General features: G+C 45.4%; 1 protein-coding gene across 4 annotated transcripts in view; it reads left to right on the forward strand.

Annotated features, from left to right (window-relative positions):
- The window catches only part of LOC119658881, a 228,289-nt gene that overhangs the window by 187,022 nt on the left and 23,794 nt on the right, over positions 1-17,473 (forward strand). For all 4 annotated transcript variants that reach the window (XM_038066654.1, XM_038066653.1, XM_038066656.1 and 1 more), the window contains 5 exons: positions 2,985-3,236; positions 9,181-9,297; positions 14,349-14,480; positions 15,538-15,797; positions 15,989-16,133. In XM_038066654.1, the coding sequence (XP_037922582.1) occupies positions 2,985-3,236; positions 9,181-9,297; positions 14,349-14,480; positions 15,538-15,797; positions 15,989-16,133 (906 nt within the window). The remainder of the gene's footprint in view (positions 1-2,984; positions 3,237-9,180; positions 9,298-14,348; positions 14,481-15,537; positions 15,798-15,988; positions 16,134-17,473) is intronic.

Here is a 17,473-nt window from a genome sequence, read left to right on the forward strand (position 1 = left end):
TGGGGGACGTCACCTAACAGATTTGATCTTCAAAACAATGTAAATAAAAACTTTAGACATGTACCTACATTATAAAAAATAAGTAAATATTTTCCGATGCATACAATAGTATTTATTGAGTTTTGAAGACAGGAAGTTATACTGCCGCACCCTGTATTATAGTGGCTATCCAGTAAACCAGTAGATTTCTCAGTCAGCCAAAAAATGAAATCTGCTGTTATAGGCTTTGAAAATATAAGTGAAAGGCTATGAACTCTGTGTTTGTGAGGCAAATTTAGGAATACAAGCCTCATAAACGTTCACGCCCCTACAGAGGAGACCGCAGAGTCGGAGAAGGATACCTGCTACGAGGCAGCTGAGTGGACCCTCGAAGCCTATCCCAGGTATTATATCAAAATCATACTTGGAGATTTCAACAGTCAAGTGGGGACGGAGCCCGTATTCAGGCGATACGTCGGCTTCCATAGCTTACATAGGGATACCAATGATAATGAACTGCGGATTGTTGGAAGTATCTGATTTGCGCGGAAAGCGGTCCACAAACATACGTGTGCCTCTCCAGACCGGACTATTTTCAATTAAATTCACCACGTGCTAATTGAACGCCGCCACCTCTTAGCTTTGATAAATGTCAGAACATACAGGGTGGCCAATATAGACTCCGATCACTATCTCCGGCTCGAATTACAACACCGCCTACAATCCCTTCTGACAATCAGGTGCGAGTGAATACTGAAGCCATTTGCAACACAGTCCTCCGTAACATCTATAAGGGAAAATGGATGTCGCAATAAAAGCAGCTAACTGATGTCCTGGAGATAATGCATCAACAAATGATCTTCAGAACCTCCTGAAGAGCGTTATCATTGACACGCCCCAAACATACTTGGCCCCAGCCGCAAAAGGAGTCGGAACGACTGGTTCGACGATGAATGTAAGCTACCAACGGAACGGAAGAATACCGCATTCTCAAAGATCGCGGGCACGCGCAGAGACCTACCAAAAGCTCCATCGAACGGAAAAGCGAGACGGAAAAAGGAAGCCAGGGAGAACCAAAAGGTCTGTGAACTCGAAAACCGTGAACCACACCAGGCGCGGAAGTTTTAGCAACAAGTCAGCTGGATGAAACCTTATACACCTTAAGGCGCTCAATGTGTGAGACAGCGAACCAATGCCTGACAACTGGCAAAAAGGCATTACCTGCCCCATACATAAAAAGGGAGATATCACGCAATGCAGCAATTATAGAGGTATCACGTCGCTGCTATTTCGCTAGGTCGGATAGCCCCATACGCCCAGACCGTCATTGGTCCTTCACTCTGAACAAATCAGCAACAGATCAGATTTTCTCTTTGCGGCAAGCGATGGAAAAACTGTTGGAATATGGGCATCTCTTCTCATCGACTCTTCTTTCACCGACCTTAAAGCCGCCTAGCTAGAGAGAAACTGTACACGGCCATGACAAAATTCGGTATCCCGACGAAATTGATAAGACTGATTAGGCTGACCCTGACCAATGTGCGAGGCCACCTAAAAGCAGCAAGATCACTCTCGGGATCATTCAATATCAATAACGGCCTAAAACGAGGGTATGCCCTATCATGCGTCCTCTTTAACCTGGTCCTGGAGGAAGTGATTCGCAATGCCGATGTAAATGCGAGAGACACCATCCTCTTCAAGTCCACCCAACTACTGGACTACGCTGAGAATATCGACATCTTTGGAAGAACAACCCGAGATGTACAGTTTACCTTCATCCAGATCGAGCAGGCGGCAATAGGTGCGAGCTCTTGGGCTGCACATTAATGAAGGCAAGACGAAGTACATAGTGACAAAGTCAGAGCCACAAAACAAAGGACGAACATCATCGAATCGCCCTGTCAAGTGAAAACAATAAAGATAGGAGAGTACAACTTCCAAACCATTGAAAATTTCTCCTATCTAGGGTCGAAAATCATAATCGATAACAGCTATGACGATGAAAAATCCAGCTCAACAGGTTGCGGTGGACGGGTCACCTAATCCGTATGGATGAGGCTGATCCAGTCCGGAAAGCCTATAAGGGCAATATCTATGGCAGAAAAAGAAGACGAGGCAGACCCTGCCTGAGATGGAGCGATGGCGTAGATCAGAACTCCTGGCAACTTTTAGGAATATCGAATTGGTGGACCTCGTCGCAAAACCCGGGGTGTAAGTAGTTTCTTACTAAGGCAGGCCTAGACCGAATACCGGTTGTTGCGCCGTTGATGGTTTGCGAACTGCATAGTGCAATAGGGTGAACATTTCAAAAAGTCTAACTCAAAGGCAATATAAAAAAACTCACGGTTTTTCTGCTGAGATTGCAAGAAAACGCAACGTTCGAAATGCTGGATTCAAGATCTCAACCCTAGTCATTGGGACTGTTCAGTTTCCAACTAACGTGAATGCTGTAACGCAACCAGGTGCTGTGTTATAGCAATCCTTACTATACCTACCCCTTCTATGAGGTGGTTAATCGCTGGTAAACGACCAATTTTACTAGCAGTAGTTTTCGGTGTTAATCCTTATAATCCTTACCCAAGTTCTACGTAATAGGACAACGCGCTGAAATACTTTTTCCAAAAGGGTTTCTCTCAGCAGAAAAGGCAGGCATTGATGAGAAAAAAATATTTCCATCCAAATAATTGCTCGCGAACATCCACCTTTAAAATCTGTATATCTGTATTCGTATCTGGTCCTAGACAAACATAGAGGCAGTTGTCGCGAAGATAATGACATTCTTCACATGCATATTATAAATATTAGAACCACTACTCTTTCGCATTGCCCGTTATGTGAATACGCACCTCAGAGAGCGCTAAGATTACGGTTGACTTTATCAATATGTGTTCTGATAAGTTTGAAGTGCATTTCCGAACCACGTTGTTTTAAATGTCTTTAATTTAAAGCTAAGTTTGGCATTATTACCAAATTTCAACATTCTTTTAAATTTTCTAAAATTGCAGCTCCAAGCAGGTGACCATATATTAGCGGTAAATGGTGAAGATGTAAAGGATGCACCACGTGATCATGTCATCCAGCTTGTACGATCCTGTGAATCACAAGTGACACTTTTAGTATGTCAGCCAGCAAGCAACTTGGGGGCGGGTCGAAAGTCAACTTTGCTTTCGGCAGGAAAACGAGCAAAACTTCGTACACGGCCTAGTAGAGTGAGATTTGCTGAGAGTGTTTGTGTCAATGGCGCCCCTTTATTTCCGGTAAGTACACCAACTGAATAGTTGAATATAAATCGTTGATTTATTACTTTAAGGATTTGGATGCATATATAGACCTTTCTGACAAACGGAACAACTGTTCTTTCGACCAAATGTACCTAGTATAGTCATCAATTGCATAATAAAGCCAACCTATCTATCTTTGTGGTCCAGGTGATTCAATGGTTGAAGCACTATGGTAGGTTATAAGTTACGGCCAAGTCCCTTTTTTGCAAGAAAGTAACTAAAACAACGGAAACATGCCAATTGAATATCTTGCAAGGCATTGTAAGACCATTCAACCAAATTCTGGACACATTAAAGCAGAAACTTTCTGTCATATGCAGTCGGTTACGACGGTATGGCGAAAGTCACTCCAGACGTGTTCAGAATGCAACTTATGCGAGGAACCAGCGGATTTTTTTCAGATCACTCAACGAATCCCAACAGACAATACAGTTCCAGACAGTACAGTTTTCGGTGACGGAAGCGAGGGGGGTTATCCGCCCAGCATACTGAGTGGATCCCCGCCGAAGGCAACCCCCATCCCAATACGCCTGGTATGAATTTAGCGGATGTTACCGAAGAGGAAGTCCGACGAACCATAAACAGTTCGAAGAACTGGAGGGGCCCTGGTCTGGATCAAGTGCAGAATTTCTGGTATAAGAAATTTACCAGCGTACACAGTCGGTTGGCACGTAGCATAAATCAAGATTAGTCAGCCGGAGGGATTTCCACCCTCCTCGTTACGAGAATTACCTACCTTGTCCCAAAAAAGATACAGTGCAGGACCCTTCAGACACAAGACCGATTACTTCCTTTACCAACCCTCTACAAATTCATAACGTCCATTATTAATGGAAGGGTCAATGCGCACCTCGAGGCGAACAACATTCTGTCCGAGGAGGTCAAGCGGTTACAAAGAACAACTCACTATCGACTCGGTAGTTGTAAGAGAAGCAACTAGAGGCCAAAGAAACCTTTTTAGTTGCTACATCGATTATGCCAAGGCGTACCGCATACCTGGCTAATCGATGTCTTACGTCTGTATCGCATTGATTCCAAGCTAATGAAGTTTTAGCGGTAGTTATGGTAGGGTGGCATACCACCTTACCAGTGCGTTCATCTGAAGGTGCCAATAACTCAGAGCCTATCCGTATACGGAGGGGCATCTTCCAGAGAGATTCGTTGAGTGCCCCATGTTGTTGATCTGAAGTCTGCTGTCTGAATTCCTGCGTGTGAAACTGGTGCTGAAATCGCATCTCATCAAAGGATAAGATAAACGCATTGAATGTATTGGCTATCCACGGAATATTGCCGTGGACGAAGACGGAGCATCAATCTTTCAAACCTCTGAGTGGGGTGAAGTCGGACCGAGAGCGGATCGATGAATGGAAGTCGAAGGCAATGCACGGTAAACACTTGAATTATCTTTGGCAGCCATTTGTCGATTTCCATTTGTCGAAGAGATGTGTACTGAGGAACTTTTTACTGAGACGGAGGGATTCATGTATGCCATTCAGGACGGCGTAGTCGCCACCAGAGCTTATAAGAAGCTCACCATGAAAAAACGGGTGGAGAATGACCAGTGTAGAATGTGTGATTCGGCGTTAGAGACGTTGGACCATCTCATTTCTGGCTGCACTGTTATGGAACTGGTGCAATACACCACCAAGCATAATACTTTATATAAGGTGATCCATTAAAACCTTGCAGACAAGCATGGACTGATCAGAGGAACCGATATGAGCCGCAAGCAGTATTTGATAGTTGTGCTTACAGCATGTATTGCGACTGGCAAGTTCTAACTGATCGCCACATTCCACACAACAAGCCTGATGTGCTGTTAGTTGACAAGACGGAAGTTTTTGAAAAGGCGCATAGTCAAAAACCCCTTCAATATTCAAAAATACCCCCACCGCGTACTCACCATTCAGAGTTGCATCCTCTATCTTTGAAACTAAAGAATGAAGAGCAGACTCATAGAACTTTCCACTCTGGTAAGCATGTTGATTTTCATTAGGTGCGCCTTCCCACGAATGTGACGCTCAACCGGTCTCTCCAAACCTTTCAACAAGAATGAAGTCAAGCTGATCTGTCTGAAGTTCTTTAGATTAAAATAGCCATCTTTCTCAGGCTTCGGTATGAAGACTACTTTAACCTTCTGCCAAGAGGCACATAGTCCAAAGCAAGACTTGCTAGAAAAATATTTCTTAACAATCGCTCTAAGTACCCCACACCGCCCTTTAGCATTACTGGATAGATGTCATCAATGCCAGGTGCTTGGAAGTGTTCAGGAAGCGCTCACCTTTTCATAGGTAACAACCGCTTTCTCAGTGTTCCAGTTCACCTTGCAGTATTTACGTCTTGAAGGGGTTGCAATAACCGCTAACTGTCCTCCTACCACTTCTCTCACCCGTTCTCCTTGATGGTGTACTTCCAAGGGGGTCTGTACTGATTCCAGTCTAGAGCTCGTGGAAGTACCATCAGGTTTTCTAAGAGAGTCGAAATTGGCTGACTCACCCCTTTTAAGGACTCTGCATAGTCTTGAAATCTCTCTTTCGCCTTCAATTGCTCACAGTATGCTCTTAAGGAGTCTCACGCTGTGAGTGGCCTCGGGAAATAGAACAAGCAACAACAAATTCATAACACTCTAAAAGTGTGCAGTTCAAAGTTTCCAACTCATCTTCAAGCACCGAAGGAGTCTTTATTCACCTAGGGAGCTGTATTTTATTGCCAAGAAGTTCATTGAAGTTTGCCCAATCCGATTTCCTAAGATTCCACCTTTGTATTGCAGACTATTCGCCCGCGATAGTCAGATTGAATTCTAGGTATCTATGATCTGACAGTGAGATCTCGTCTAGCACTCGACAGTGTGTAATCAACTCTAACACTTTTGAAGTACAGATAGTTAGGTTAATTACTTCAGTTCTTCTGGTCCCACGAACGTAGGGCCGCACCCTACGTTTGCAGTCATGAGACCAGCTGAAGTGATAAAATCAAATAGCTTTTCTCCTCTGGGGTTTCATTTGCTACTGTCTAACAAATATGTTCAGCATTCGTATCGCAACATATTAAGAGTTCGAGATACTTGATTTTTCATACGCTACCAGATCCCTTAGCTCTTGCGTCGGTGGAGGACACAAAGAATCATAGGGTAAATAAGCGGATGCAATTATGATGTTTTCCTCTCGCCATTAATATCGTATTGTACGATGACCGTAACTAAGTCCTAGTAACAGCTCTCAGTCTCATTGATCTTTCATTGTAGAAGATGCTAGCCCCCTTTACTGATCCAATGCCACAGATTCTATTAAATCGAACGCATGGCTCTTGTACCAGACCAATGTAGGGGCAATCCTCCAGCTTTGTCAAACTCGCTGCCAGCAAGTAGGAGGAGGCATTGGCATGCTGCAGGTTAATTTGACCAATCTTTATGTTTTTCGACATAAATTTAGTCTAATGTGTAATGGAAAACTGTTAGAAGTGTATGCCGCGGTCCGCGTGTGATGGGGTTTCCTCCACACCGTACCATTGGAGACTCGATCCCCTCGTGCTTGATTTCTCTGATAAAAACCGCACCTGGAGATACTGCACTTTCGATGTCCTCACCCATGAAAGGTCTTATCTCATCCCGCAGAGCATTCGCCTGTTTTCTACTTAACACTTTCACTGTTTTGCGGTGTCCGGTTTGCATAGATTCGATCACGCAAAATGGCATTAAGTCAGTTCCGTTCCCATCTCTGGCTTCCCTTTCTTCCGTCTCTTCCGTAAATGGTGTAGGAGAAGTTACTAGCAGATAGGATTCACTCTGTCGTCCCTTTGCCTGTGTAAGCCCCCATACGGGGTTTCCACCATTGTATGCACTATCCTCCGCGCGCAACCCCATTATGGGAGAGCGCACCGAAGATGCTGCAATTTGTTCTCTATTGTGTGAGTCTAAGACCATCATTTTTCTTCGCTCTCAAAATCTCCATCCATCTCCATCTCCATCCTCCCTACAGTTTCTTGATATGATTGAATTTCAATCAATCTAGGAAAAAGTGAAGCACTATTTGGTGACTTCCCCTGAGCACATTCAGACTCTTTTGGTCCCGGTCGAATATCACGCTAAAACCCTCCATGTTTGTAGATTTGTTCTTCCTGACCTACAGGAACTTTACCCTCCAGTGTCCGAAGTCCACGCCCGGGTTGTGCTCACCCAGTATGCGTATGATATCCTCTGCCTTCCTTCGAGGACCCGGTAACGAACATCCAACATGTTCTATCCTGCGCAGCTCAGTGTTCACAATAATAAACTTGAGACGACCGCCAAAACTCAAAGCCGGGCATTACCTGCTGGAGCCACTTAAAGGCAACACATCAGTGCACTAGCGCGCCCATCGGGAAAACGATTGTCAAATGTTAAATTGTCCGGTAGCAGTCAGAACTTTGGCTGCAGCTTCCTCATATGTCTTCTTCCTTCCCGCCGTCGTGTCCGTATTCCTATGGGAGGGACCGGTTTCACTGAGATCTCTCTCGCTGATTTGATCACCTCCCGGCACACCGGTCGCGCAGTTCGTAGGTCCTGGTGCGGATCACAATAAAGCGTTGGCCACCAAAGATGTGTTGGTCTTACGCTTCTTGCGCGCATTACCGCTGACAGAAGAGTCTGGTGCATCCACTGTGGATTTCAGCGGGGTTACCAGTTTATCCTCACCTTCCGCCGAAAATGGGAAAATGGCTTGGGTCTATTTCCGCATACCAGCGTTAAACCAGTAGCCTCCTCGTCATTAACTTACCTTTCTTGTGCTTCTCCCGGTAAAGGTGGAGCAGAAGGTTCTGACAGACAAGATTCAGCCTGTAGTCGCCCTCCTTAGTAGCAGAAGTTCCCTTATGCCGAGCCTTGCTCTTTCGTTTGCGAGTAGATTTGGGCTATAGTACCGCGGGTGGGCCGGCCATAGTAGGATTTCCAGTTTCTCCCAAGTTAAGGATTTCTATACTTTCCTTTCTGGCTAACTTTGCGGCAGGCACTAATTCCATTGAGGCAGAAAGTATGCCTTCTACAAATTTACCCACAGGAGCATAAATGTGGTAAGGCCTCCAAAATCCGCGCCTCGGTCGCGACATGATTGCTCATGGTCGCGGGTGGATTCGAAGTCTGTGACTTCTTACCACTTGGGGAGTTTGAATCCCTTGTTTTCATATTCATGTTTGGACACCCTTAGTGTAGTCGTAAACTACTACAGGCTCCCCCACCACGACAAGATGGTGACCGAGGGGGAAGTGGATAAGTTACTTGGCTTTTCACTTTCTGAAGAGCTTTTTTTTGGGGACTTGCCGCCATCGTAAACCAAAAGCGTGAGTAACGTATTCTTTCCGCAATCGTATCTAGTGTACCAGTCATTACGCTTGCACTAGATGCGAACACAATACGAACAAAATATCTCTACCATAGACGTATTTTCCACAATTGGTCATACCCCCCGGCTTCATTACGATAACATAACTTTGCTTTGAATATATCTCTGAGCGGAAAAAAACCCAAAATTTTATATTTTCAGAGCTGAGCTGGTAAATTATTTTAAACAATCAACCCTTTGGTACCGCACAGTTAACAATGCTCCATGTGGTTTAGCTTTTTATCAAGGCGGAAAATTGGTTGGCATCATGCAACATTTCATGATATTCAATTCTGCATTTGCTTGTCAAGTGCATACTGCACACACGTAAATAGCCCCTGATCCCACTTATAATTACAACCACCACCCCCAATGTATCCCGGCTCGTCCCCCGTAATCTGAATGCACGCTAATAAAAATAAATTCGTCCCGCTTAAATGGCGGAAAGCCGTAAAAGCTGTCTGCAATTTAATAGTTTGATTTGTCTGGAAAGGTCTTATGCAAATCACAGCATGTAATTCGCGATAAATCCGCTTTACAACTTTATGTTTGTTTGTGTTTTACAGCCATCAGCATTCTCGCTTGGTGATTTGTGTGTTCCGCCAATGGCTAATGTACTGAAAGTGTTCCTGGAAAATGGTCAGACGAAATCCTTTAAGTACGACGCCACGACGAAAGTACAGGTAAGAGGCGTTTTCATGAATAACGTATTTTATCTTTCTCAAGCATGTTCTCAACGCTCCAGTTGGAGATTTTTGCAAATTTACAAGATTAGATTAGTAACCTGAGTGGATTTGAAAGAAGAGGCTTTGGCGTTTATGCGAATTTGCATCTAATTTTAGAGAAGATATGTCGAGAATTAATAACTAAGATGGTTCTGTTATGTGATGACTGCGACCTCGAGCCAACTCGCTCGGGGTTCAATTTCAGGACTGCCTTTGTGGCCAATTCACTACAATCTACTCGTAACGCCACGTCCCCAAACCACTTGGAAATCCCTTGCTAAAAAGAATACAATGACATCGATTCTGGTTAGAAGACCAACACTTCATGGTCGCTGTATGGGAGTACATAAAGTCTCGAACTTTCGAACTGCTCGTCTAGAAGACAGATTTTCAGCAATGCCAATTTCCCACCTGAAAATTCCTAAACTTTATCCGCGTACATGGAAACTAAGTAATAAATGAACGCTCCAATTTTCATCGCGCGGTCAAAGGATAGTATAGGTCTGAGAACGAAACGTGAATTGGTACCCACGATACAGCATGAAACCTGGCAAACGCCTACAGAACCAACACCAACAGCTCTACTACCAAATCCTATTTCAACCTTCACGTGATGACCGCTGGGAGTTCTTCCTTAATGAAAATGTGGCGCATATTTATCGCTACCAAGCTGTACTCCTGCGGAAACGGTTTGACGGAAAGCTCAAGATTCCCTCGAAATTGGTGACCCAGAAGAACTCGCCCGATTGGAGCAAAGAAAAGCTGCGACCACGGCTCGACATTTTCGTTGCCCCTTCCTCGAACTCGTGGCCCTACCTAACGGCCTTGCACGCTGGTGTGTCTGCAATTTTTGCAGAAGTCTACTATCTTCCGGGTGATATTTGGATATTTTCACCCAATTTGTGCTTCAAATCTTGTGTGTCGTCAGCGGCGATGAGAACATGAACTAGGAGCAACTGTCCGGTCGTCGGGATCATATAATTTCACAGCAAGTCGACTTCGACGACGTCGCCGCAAGGAACCACAACCTCAAGAAATAAAAAGCCGCCACTGCAAGCCACTGAACCAAGGCGTATCACTAAATCCCTGTAGCTCCAGAAGACATTCTAAAGGCGACAATATGTACACCCTTTGGACACTTCGAGTTCACACGGATGACGTTCGAGTTGTGCAGTGCGGTGCAAACCTTTCAAAGGTTCATTCACTCGGTCCTGCGAAACCTCGACTTCTGTTTCGTATATTTGGATGATGTTTTAGTCGCTTTTTCCTCAAAGTCTGATTCTCCTTCTGGTCAAAATGGCTACTTCGGTTTTTTCCCAGCACAAGGCTAAAACCGTGAGCAGTCATCCATCCGCTTACTCGTCGCATCAATATGCCAAGTCTGCTTTGCGTCTGTTCAACAGTGTGTCCGGCAACAAGTGCCGCAACGTCGTCTGCATAACCGACTAGGCGCGATTCTTCGGGCATATCGAGTCTCAGCAGACTATCGTAAGAAGCCTTGCAGAGGTCCGGCCCTAGGATGGATCCCTGTGCTACTCCCGGCGTGATTTCCATCCTCCTTTGGCCCTCTAGCGTGTCATAGAGCAAGGAGCGGTCTTTTAGATAATCCCTTAATATCCGCAAGAGATCTTTTCTCACATCAAGCGTTATAAGGAGCACTATCCAACGAAATCGGCGGCTGTGTGCCTCGGCTCGATGAACCGCATCTACCACCTCTATAACGGCATCCACTGTAGATCTCGCTGTTCTGAACCCGAACTACCTTGCTGATCAGTCCCCGGCAGCGCGGATCGCTTCAACGAGTCTACTCCTCTCGAGCACTTTCCCGGCCGTGTCAAGCATACACAGCGGTCGGTATGCGGACGGGAGCCCCGGGTCTCCTTTACCCTTACTGATCAACGCGAGTCTGGCCACTTTCCAGCGACAAGTTAAGTCCATGGTGTTTAACGTAGGTACCTGTCGTGAGACTTAATCCTACGGTCCTCTTCAGACACGGATTGATTTTGTAACCACAATCAGAGCCCCGCTGAGACAAGCAACAACGGTACCAGTCTATACCAAGTGCATGGCTTAGCATTCATACTGGTGGATGCAAGAATTACCTAAATCTCTACCGAACTAAGGAGTACGGCACCCGTGTTGAAACGCAACACCACTCTGACTCGAAGGTCTCTCTTCGCTTGAACGCAACCACAACCCCCATGAAGCTCCCACTAGGGGGCCAACCGCAAACAACCGAGCTGAACGCACATACAACAGGAACTCTCGTGAAGTATGTGAGTCCCGGGGCTATCCCGGTTCCCATGCTACCAGTATACCCCTGGTAAGGTTTCGTGACCAATTTGCCACTTCAAATGAGTTCCCGTGCAGACTCGGGTCTGATCGCCCTAATTAGGCCTTTGGAGCATTCGCCTACTGCATCACGGCCGACAAACCAAAGTGAGTACAGCGTCTCCGAGTGCCACCACTATGGAGGTTCTCCTCAGCTCTCCTTGGCTTTGGTTTGGCCAACAGGGTTGCCGCCTCGTCTTCCTCACCGCCACCTCTGAGCACCACTTTCCAGCGTAAAAGGAAAAATGCCCCCCTTCAAGCAAGCGTTGAACATTTCAAGCAGCAATTCTGGCCGTTGGCGGAACATCAGTTTGTAAACTTCCGCCGGAATGCCATCAGGACCTGGCGCCTTCTTGTTTTTCATAGTGAGAACCGCTTCTTCGAGCTCTTTCATTCACGGGTCCTCATTCACCTCGTTAGCAAGGTTCTGCCAGCCGCGAGCTTTGCTTTCATTTATAGCGCTGCGGAGTCCCTTTTTTGCTTGCCTTTGATCTATACTGTGCCCTTATGGCACATGCCTTCTCGTTGGCGTGCAAACGTTGTGCCAAACGGCAGAGCTTATGACACTCCCTCCGTAGGTCCGCAATTTCTGCCGTCCACCAGCACATAGAAAGCTTGTCGCGCCTGGCGCCCCTCCGGGGCATGGAAGCCTCACACGCCGTCGTTATCAGGTTCATCACTGAATTTACGACGGTGTCAGCTGCAACACTACCACCCCCCGGAGCGCTCTCCAGCGCGGCTGTGCCTGTTCCAATTACTTCGGCAAACTTCCCGATGTTCACCCTCGCGACATTCCACAGTCGGGGAGCGTCGCGTTGGTGCTCGCCTGCAAGTACCGTCAACCACTTCGAATGCGATGTACTAGTGATCACTTGCCGAGAAGTATTCTAGGACTCGCCACTCGTCCACCAATGATGCCAGAGATTCCGACGCAAAAGTGATGTCAGGAATGCTTCCTTCACAACATGGGCGCCGAAATGTTGGCGTGGATCCGATGTTTAAAACTACGAGTCCGGTTCTAGCCGCCACTTCCAGAATCCGTTTCCCTCTAGAGTCTGACTGAGGCATGCCCCATTTAAAAGCTCTGGCATTCAAATCACCGCGTACCAGGATTCGTCCCTCCGTGCTCGAGACAGCGCCCTCCAAAGCATCATGCCGGCCCCGAAAGCCCGGCATCGTCTCGTTCGGCGTCAGTTAATAATAATAATAATCGTTGACGTAACAATCCATATTGGATCAGGGCCTTGAAGTGTGTTAGAGCACTTCATTCAAGACTGCAACGGTACACTACAGAATAGCCTGTAGGAGACAATGTAGTCAGTATTGCGCTCGACCGAGATTATTACCCTGATTTGACTGCTGAGTCGACGGGTATCCGACGGCAAATCACGATACAAATTCCACTGCCACCAGTGAGATTTGAATCGCGACCTTCCGTACGATAGCTTTGTGCTCTAACCACTCAGCTATCCGGATCCAGACAAAGCAGTTCCCCTGGCCTTCGGCAAGAACACGAAGTCAAACGTCGTCCCGAACCCAGATGACAGCGGTGCTCGATGCTCAAATAAAATTAATAATAGTGTACTATTATATGTTGAAAATTTTGCTGTGAACTCTCTTTAAGTTCATCCTAAATCCGTAACATTTTGTAGTAGCCTTAAAGAGGAATCATCATACTAGAAAGTTTAGTGGAAATCCCACTATTATTAGCAAAGTTATAGTAGGTCGAAGTTGTTTCTTTCGAGTCAAATTGCTACTCCCCACGAGGTAAAATGTCAGCAGCACATCGATTTGAATATCGAATATATTTAACGTGTAGCCAAATATTCTTCCATAAAAATTCATACCTGAAGCACCGAACCTCCAGTTTTCGACTTGTTTCCTATTTACGTCAGAGCAGTCACCCCTTCACTTGCCGAATTTCTGCATTTTACATGCATTTCGTACTCAGGACGAACTTCATCCTTTTATCTGAGAACTCCGGAAATCTCATATACCCCCAAGGACCTTACTTTTTCCAAGAGAACTATTAGATTTCCCAGCAATTATCTTTCTGAAAGAATAACAACATCGCGGAACAATAACTGATACCCGCGGATTTCTTCTCGCTCCAACTACCTCAACTTTTCTGGCTAATAGTGCCAGCTAGATGGTAACTCCTATTTAAACTACAGACCTTGCCAAGATACTATCCTATCCTAGTATGTTACCTGAGCCAGTAGAGAACAACCAACTGCATACCTGGCCCTTTGTGTCTACTTCCGTTCCCACTCTGCGGTGCATGACTGAACCTGGTCCAGGCTCTGCCTCTTATACCCTCTACCCTTTTCAGAGGAGCGTGGGTCCATCTGCTTCACCTCTTGAGTAATATTCTTGTTATAATTAATCAATGTTCATTTGCATACACAATTCAGTTGCAACTTTGTTTACTTTCCCTTCCTCGCCGGCAACTGTATCGTTCATTGTAGATTGTTGCTCCTCATTTAGTTGTTGGCAATAAGTTCCGCTGTTGCTATGAAAAATTCAAAACTTTATCGAGATACGAATTTGTATGCCAGATGAGCTCCGGCATTTTGCAACTTATGAAAACATCCACTCATATTGAACAAATACACACATCAGGCACTCAGTCTGCTCGGAGGAGGGGTCGTTTAATATATTCTTCTTGCTCGTTTCAGGACGTCGTTTCCTCGCTACGTGATAAACTTTGCATAAGTGCTGTCGAACATTTTAGTCTGGTCCTCGAACACGTGAAGAGTCTAAAAAGAAACAAATTGACTTTATTAGATGCGGATGAAACGCTTGCAAGGGTGAGTATCCTCCACGTTTACAATAGAACCAAATTTTTGAAAACTCACGACGGACTTAGACAGGTTACTCTACCGTAAGTCCACAAAAGGGCCTCAACCTCGCCTTGTCCAATATCGCCTATGAGTAATTAAGGCCCCTTGGATACAGTACGATGTTAGCGCACGAAACTCGATAAAGGAGCTTTTAAAATTGCTGTTTCTAATGACAACAATTGGCCGTGTTTGCACGTGCTCTTCCTTAAGATCCTAATCCCGGCCCCAAATCTTAAACTTGTTACGTTACGTAAGTGCCCTCTTTGTTGTTGTCGCAATTGCCATCGCCTTTGAGGTGCTTATGAGGATGTTCGTCGGTGTATCTAATGTGCTTAGTACACATTGGCCAGGCTGGGGGTTCGGCAATGGAACTATACAGGCGAAGTCGAACCTCCAGCCTGGATCCTACCCGCAGAGGAGGCAAAAGCAATTTCCTCTAAATGAGACCATCCCTCACAATATTGCGACGTGGTGTTTATGACTTTCTGAAATAGAAAGTTTATCTCTACAAGAGTCTTGTGTATAATAAATATAAATTGAATTTTGTTTTGAAAGCGAGGATGAAGATACACGTATGTATCTCCGAACCGGGGATTCCATATGTGGGGACGGCTTCCATGTGAATCGCTTCCTACTCGGGAGGAACACGTTGCCGGTCGATACGATTGTTTACTTTCGTTCACGTTATCCCACGAAATGGGATTTTCGAAAATTAGTTTGCTTTGCCAATTAGCAGCACGTTTTGTGGTTTCGCACATCATGTGGAGTCACACAGAATCGACCCAGTCCTGGAACGTATCACTCGACGGTAACTAATGCGTTCGCTATACTCCTAATTTGTTCCATTAATGATTCCAGTTTCCGGATAATGCGGGGTTGGGCTATTGTGTGGTGATTGTGACGTGAGTATTATCATTCCTGAATACAACATTTCAAATTTCCACACTCCAATTATTAAAGGATACCGAACAAAAGAGTTTGACTCGATGAAAGACTTACACTTTGATGTCGCGTCTCATTACAGATAGCAGCTCGTCCTGGTGCTCATAAACTTCGTTGCCTTTTTCGAGTAACCTTTGTTCCTGTGTCTGCAGCAGAACTCGCTCAAAGGGACCTCAACTCCTTAGATTACTTGTACATGCAATGCTGTAACGATGTCACCCAAGAGCGCTTCGCACCTGAACTCCAGCCTGATGTGGCCCTTAGGCTCGCTGCACTACACATTCATCAACACGCTCTCGCCAATAATGTGTCGCCTGCTAAACTGACGGTTAAAGTTGTCGAGTAAGTACATTACCACCTATTGTTTTGTTCAGTCTCTCGTCCTCGTCCTCGTCCTTGTCCTTGCTCCCGACAGATTGAAATCTGATCCAGACAGTCATCCATTAACCTTTCGACGTGTCAGCCGCACTCCCCACGTATTCATTCTCGAGAAAAAATCTCTCAATCTTCACTTTTATTTGTTCTGTTTTCAGGCGGGAATTCGGACTTGAACGTTTTGTGCCGTCATCCCTGATTGAAGGGATGAAGCGTAAGGAACTTAGACGGTTAATTGCACACTTCCTGAAATTGAACTCTCAAATGACGGGGTCTTCGACTAAAATGCTTACGCAACTACAGGTGAGTATCAGTTTGATGTTTGGCTAGGGCTATCTAAACCAGGAAAAGTTCAATGTACTTCAGTGATATATATCCTTTTGACTCCTTCAATCCAAAATGCAAAAGAAAACGTAGATGGAACCAAAACTGCTAAGTGGGGATATACAAAGCAGCCAGTCTGGATAACACGAATAATTCGCTATTGGATCTCCACCAAAGGCAGCTACAAACCTATTGACAGAAACTAACAAGAAATTTGAATGACCGCACCTAAATGGAGGAGCAAACGTAAATGCAACTGAATGTTTGGCACTATTAGCATAATTTCAAGGCATCCTGAAACCACATGAGATATATGTACGTCTAGCTCCTTCTCTCATCGGCGTGCTACCTAAGAGATAGAGGGGTTTTGCCAGACGGTCCCAGGCTCGTTTGCAAATCGAGGAAGATGACCCTCTGAATGACCGTTTTGCCAGACGGCCCCAAGCCCGCTTGAAAATCGAGGAACATGACTCTCTGAATGGCCGTGTAACGCTTAAGCATCTCAGGATGTAGGTAACAGTATTTACTATTAAGCCAGGAAGTTGATGTCCCACTGACGTGGTGATTCCCCTGTGAGTTGGGTAGTAGGAATTCAGTCAAAGTACTTCTTGCTTATCGTAAAAGGCGACCAAAAGAACACAACAGGCTAGCAACCTCTAAATTTCGAACTTTTTTTATTCCTCAGAAAAGGGTACCATGCATAAGAAGCGATGATTTTTTTGGCTACAACCTTTGTTTTCGCCAACTGTTTATAATTCATCATCATCAACGGCGCAACAACCGGTATCCGGTCTAGGCCTGCCTTAATAAGGAACTCCAGGCATCCAGGTTTTGCGCCGAGGTCCACCAATCCGATATCCCTAAAAGCTGTCTGGCGTCCTGACCTACGCCATCATTCCATCTTAGGCAGGGTCTGCCTCGTCTTCTTTTTCTACCATAGATATTGCTCTTATAGACTTTCCGGGCTGGATCATCCTCATCCATACGGATGAAGTAACCCGCCCACCGTAACCTATTGAGCCGGATTTTATCTACAACTTGACCGTCATGGTATCGTTCATAGATTTCGTCGTTTTGTAGGCTTGTACAGTAAGTGATTTGACCCTATGGTGAGACGTTTCGAGAGGAACAGTTTTTGTAAGCTGAAATAGGCTCTGTTAGCTGACAACAACCGTGCGCGGATTTCACCATCGTAGCTGTTATGTATTCTCCTATCTTTATTCTTCCCGTTAGACCAGTGCGGTTTAATGTTGTTGGTTGGTTGGTTTTTGGTGCTAACGGTTCCACCATATACCTTGTCTTGGCTTCATTGATGTGCA

The sequence above is a fragment of the Hermetia illucens genome, chromosome 6 (genome assembly GCF_905115235.1).
Source record: "Hermetia illucens chromosome 6, iHerIll2.2.curated.20191125, whole genome shotgun sequence".
NCBI lineage: Eukaryota > Metazoa > Arthropoda > Insecta > Diptera > Stratiomyidae > Hermetia > Hermetia illucens.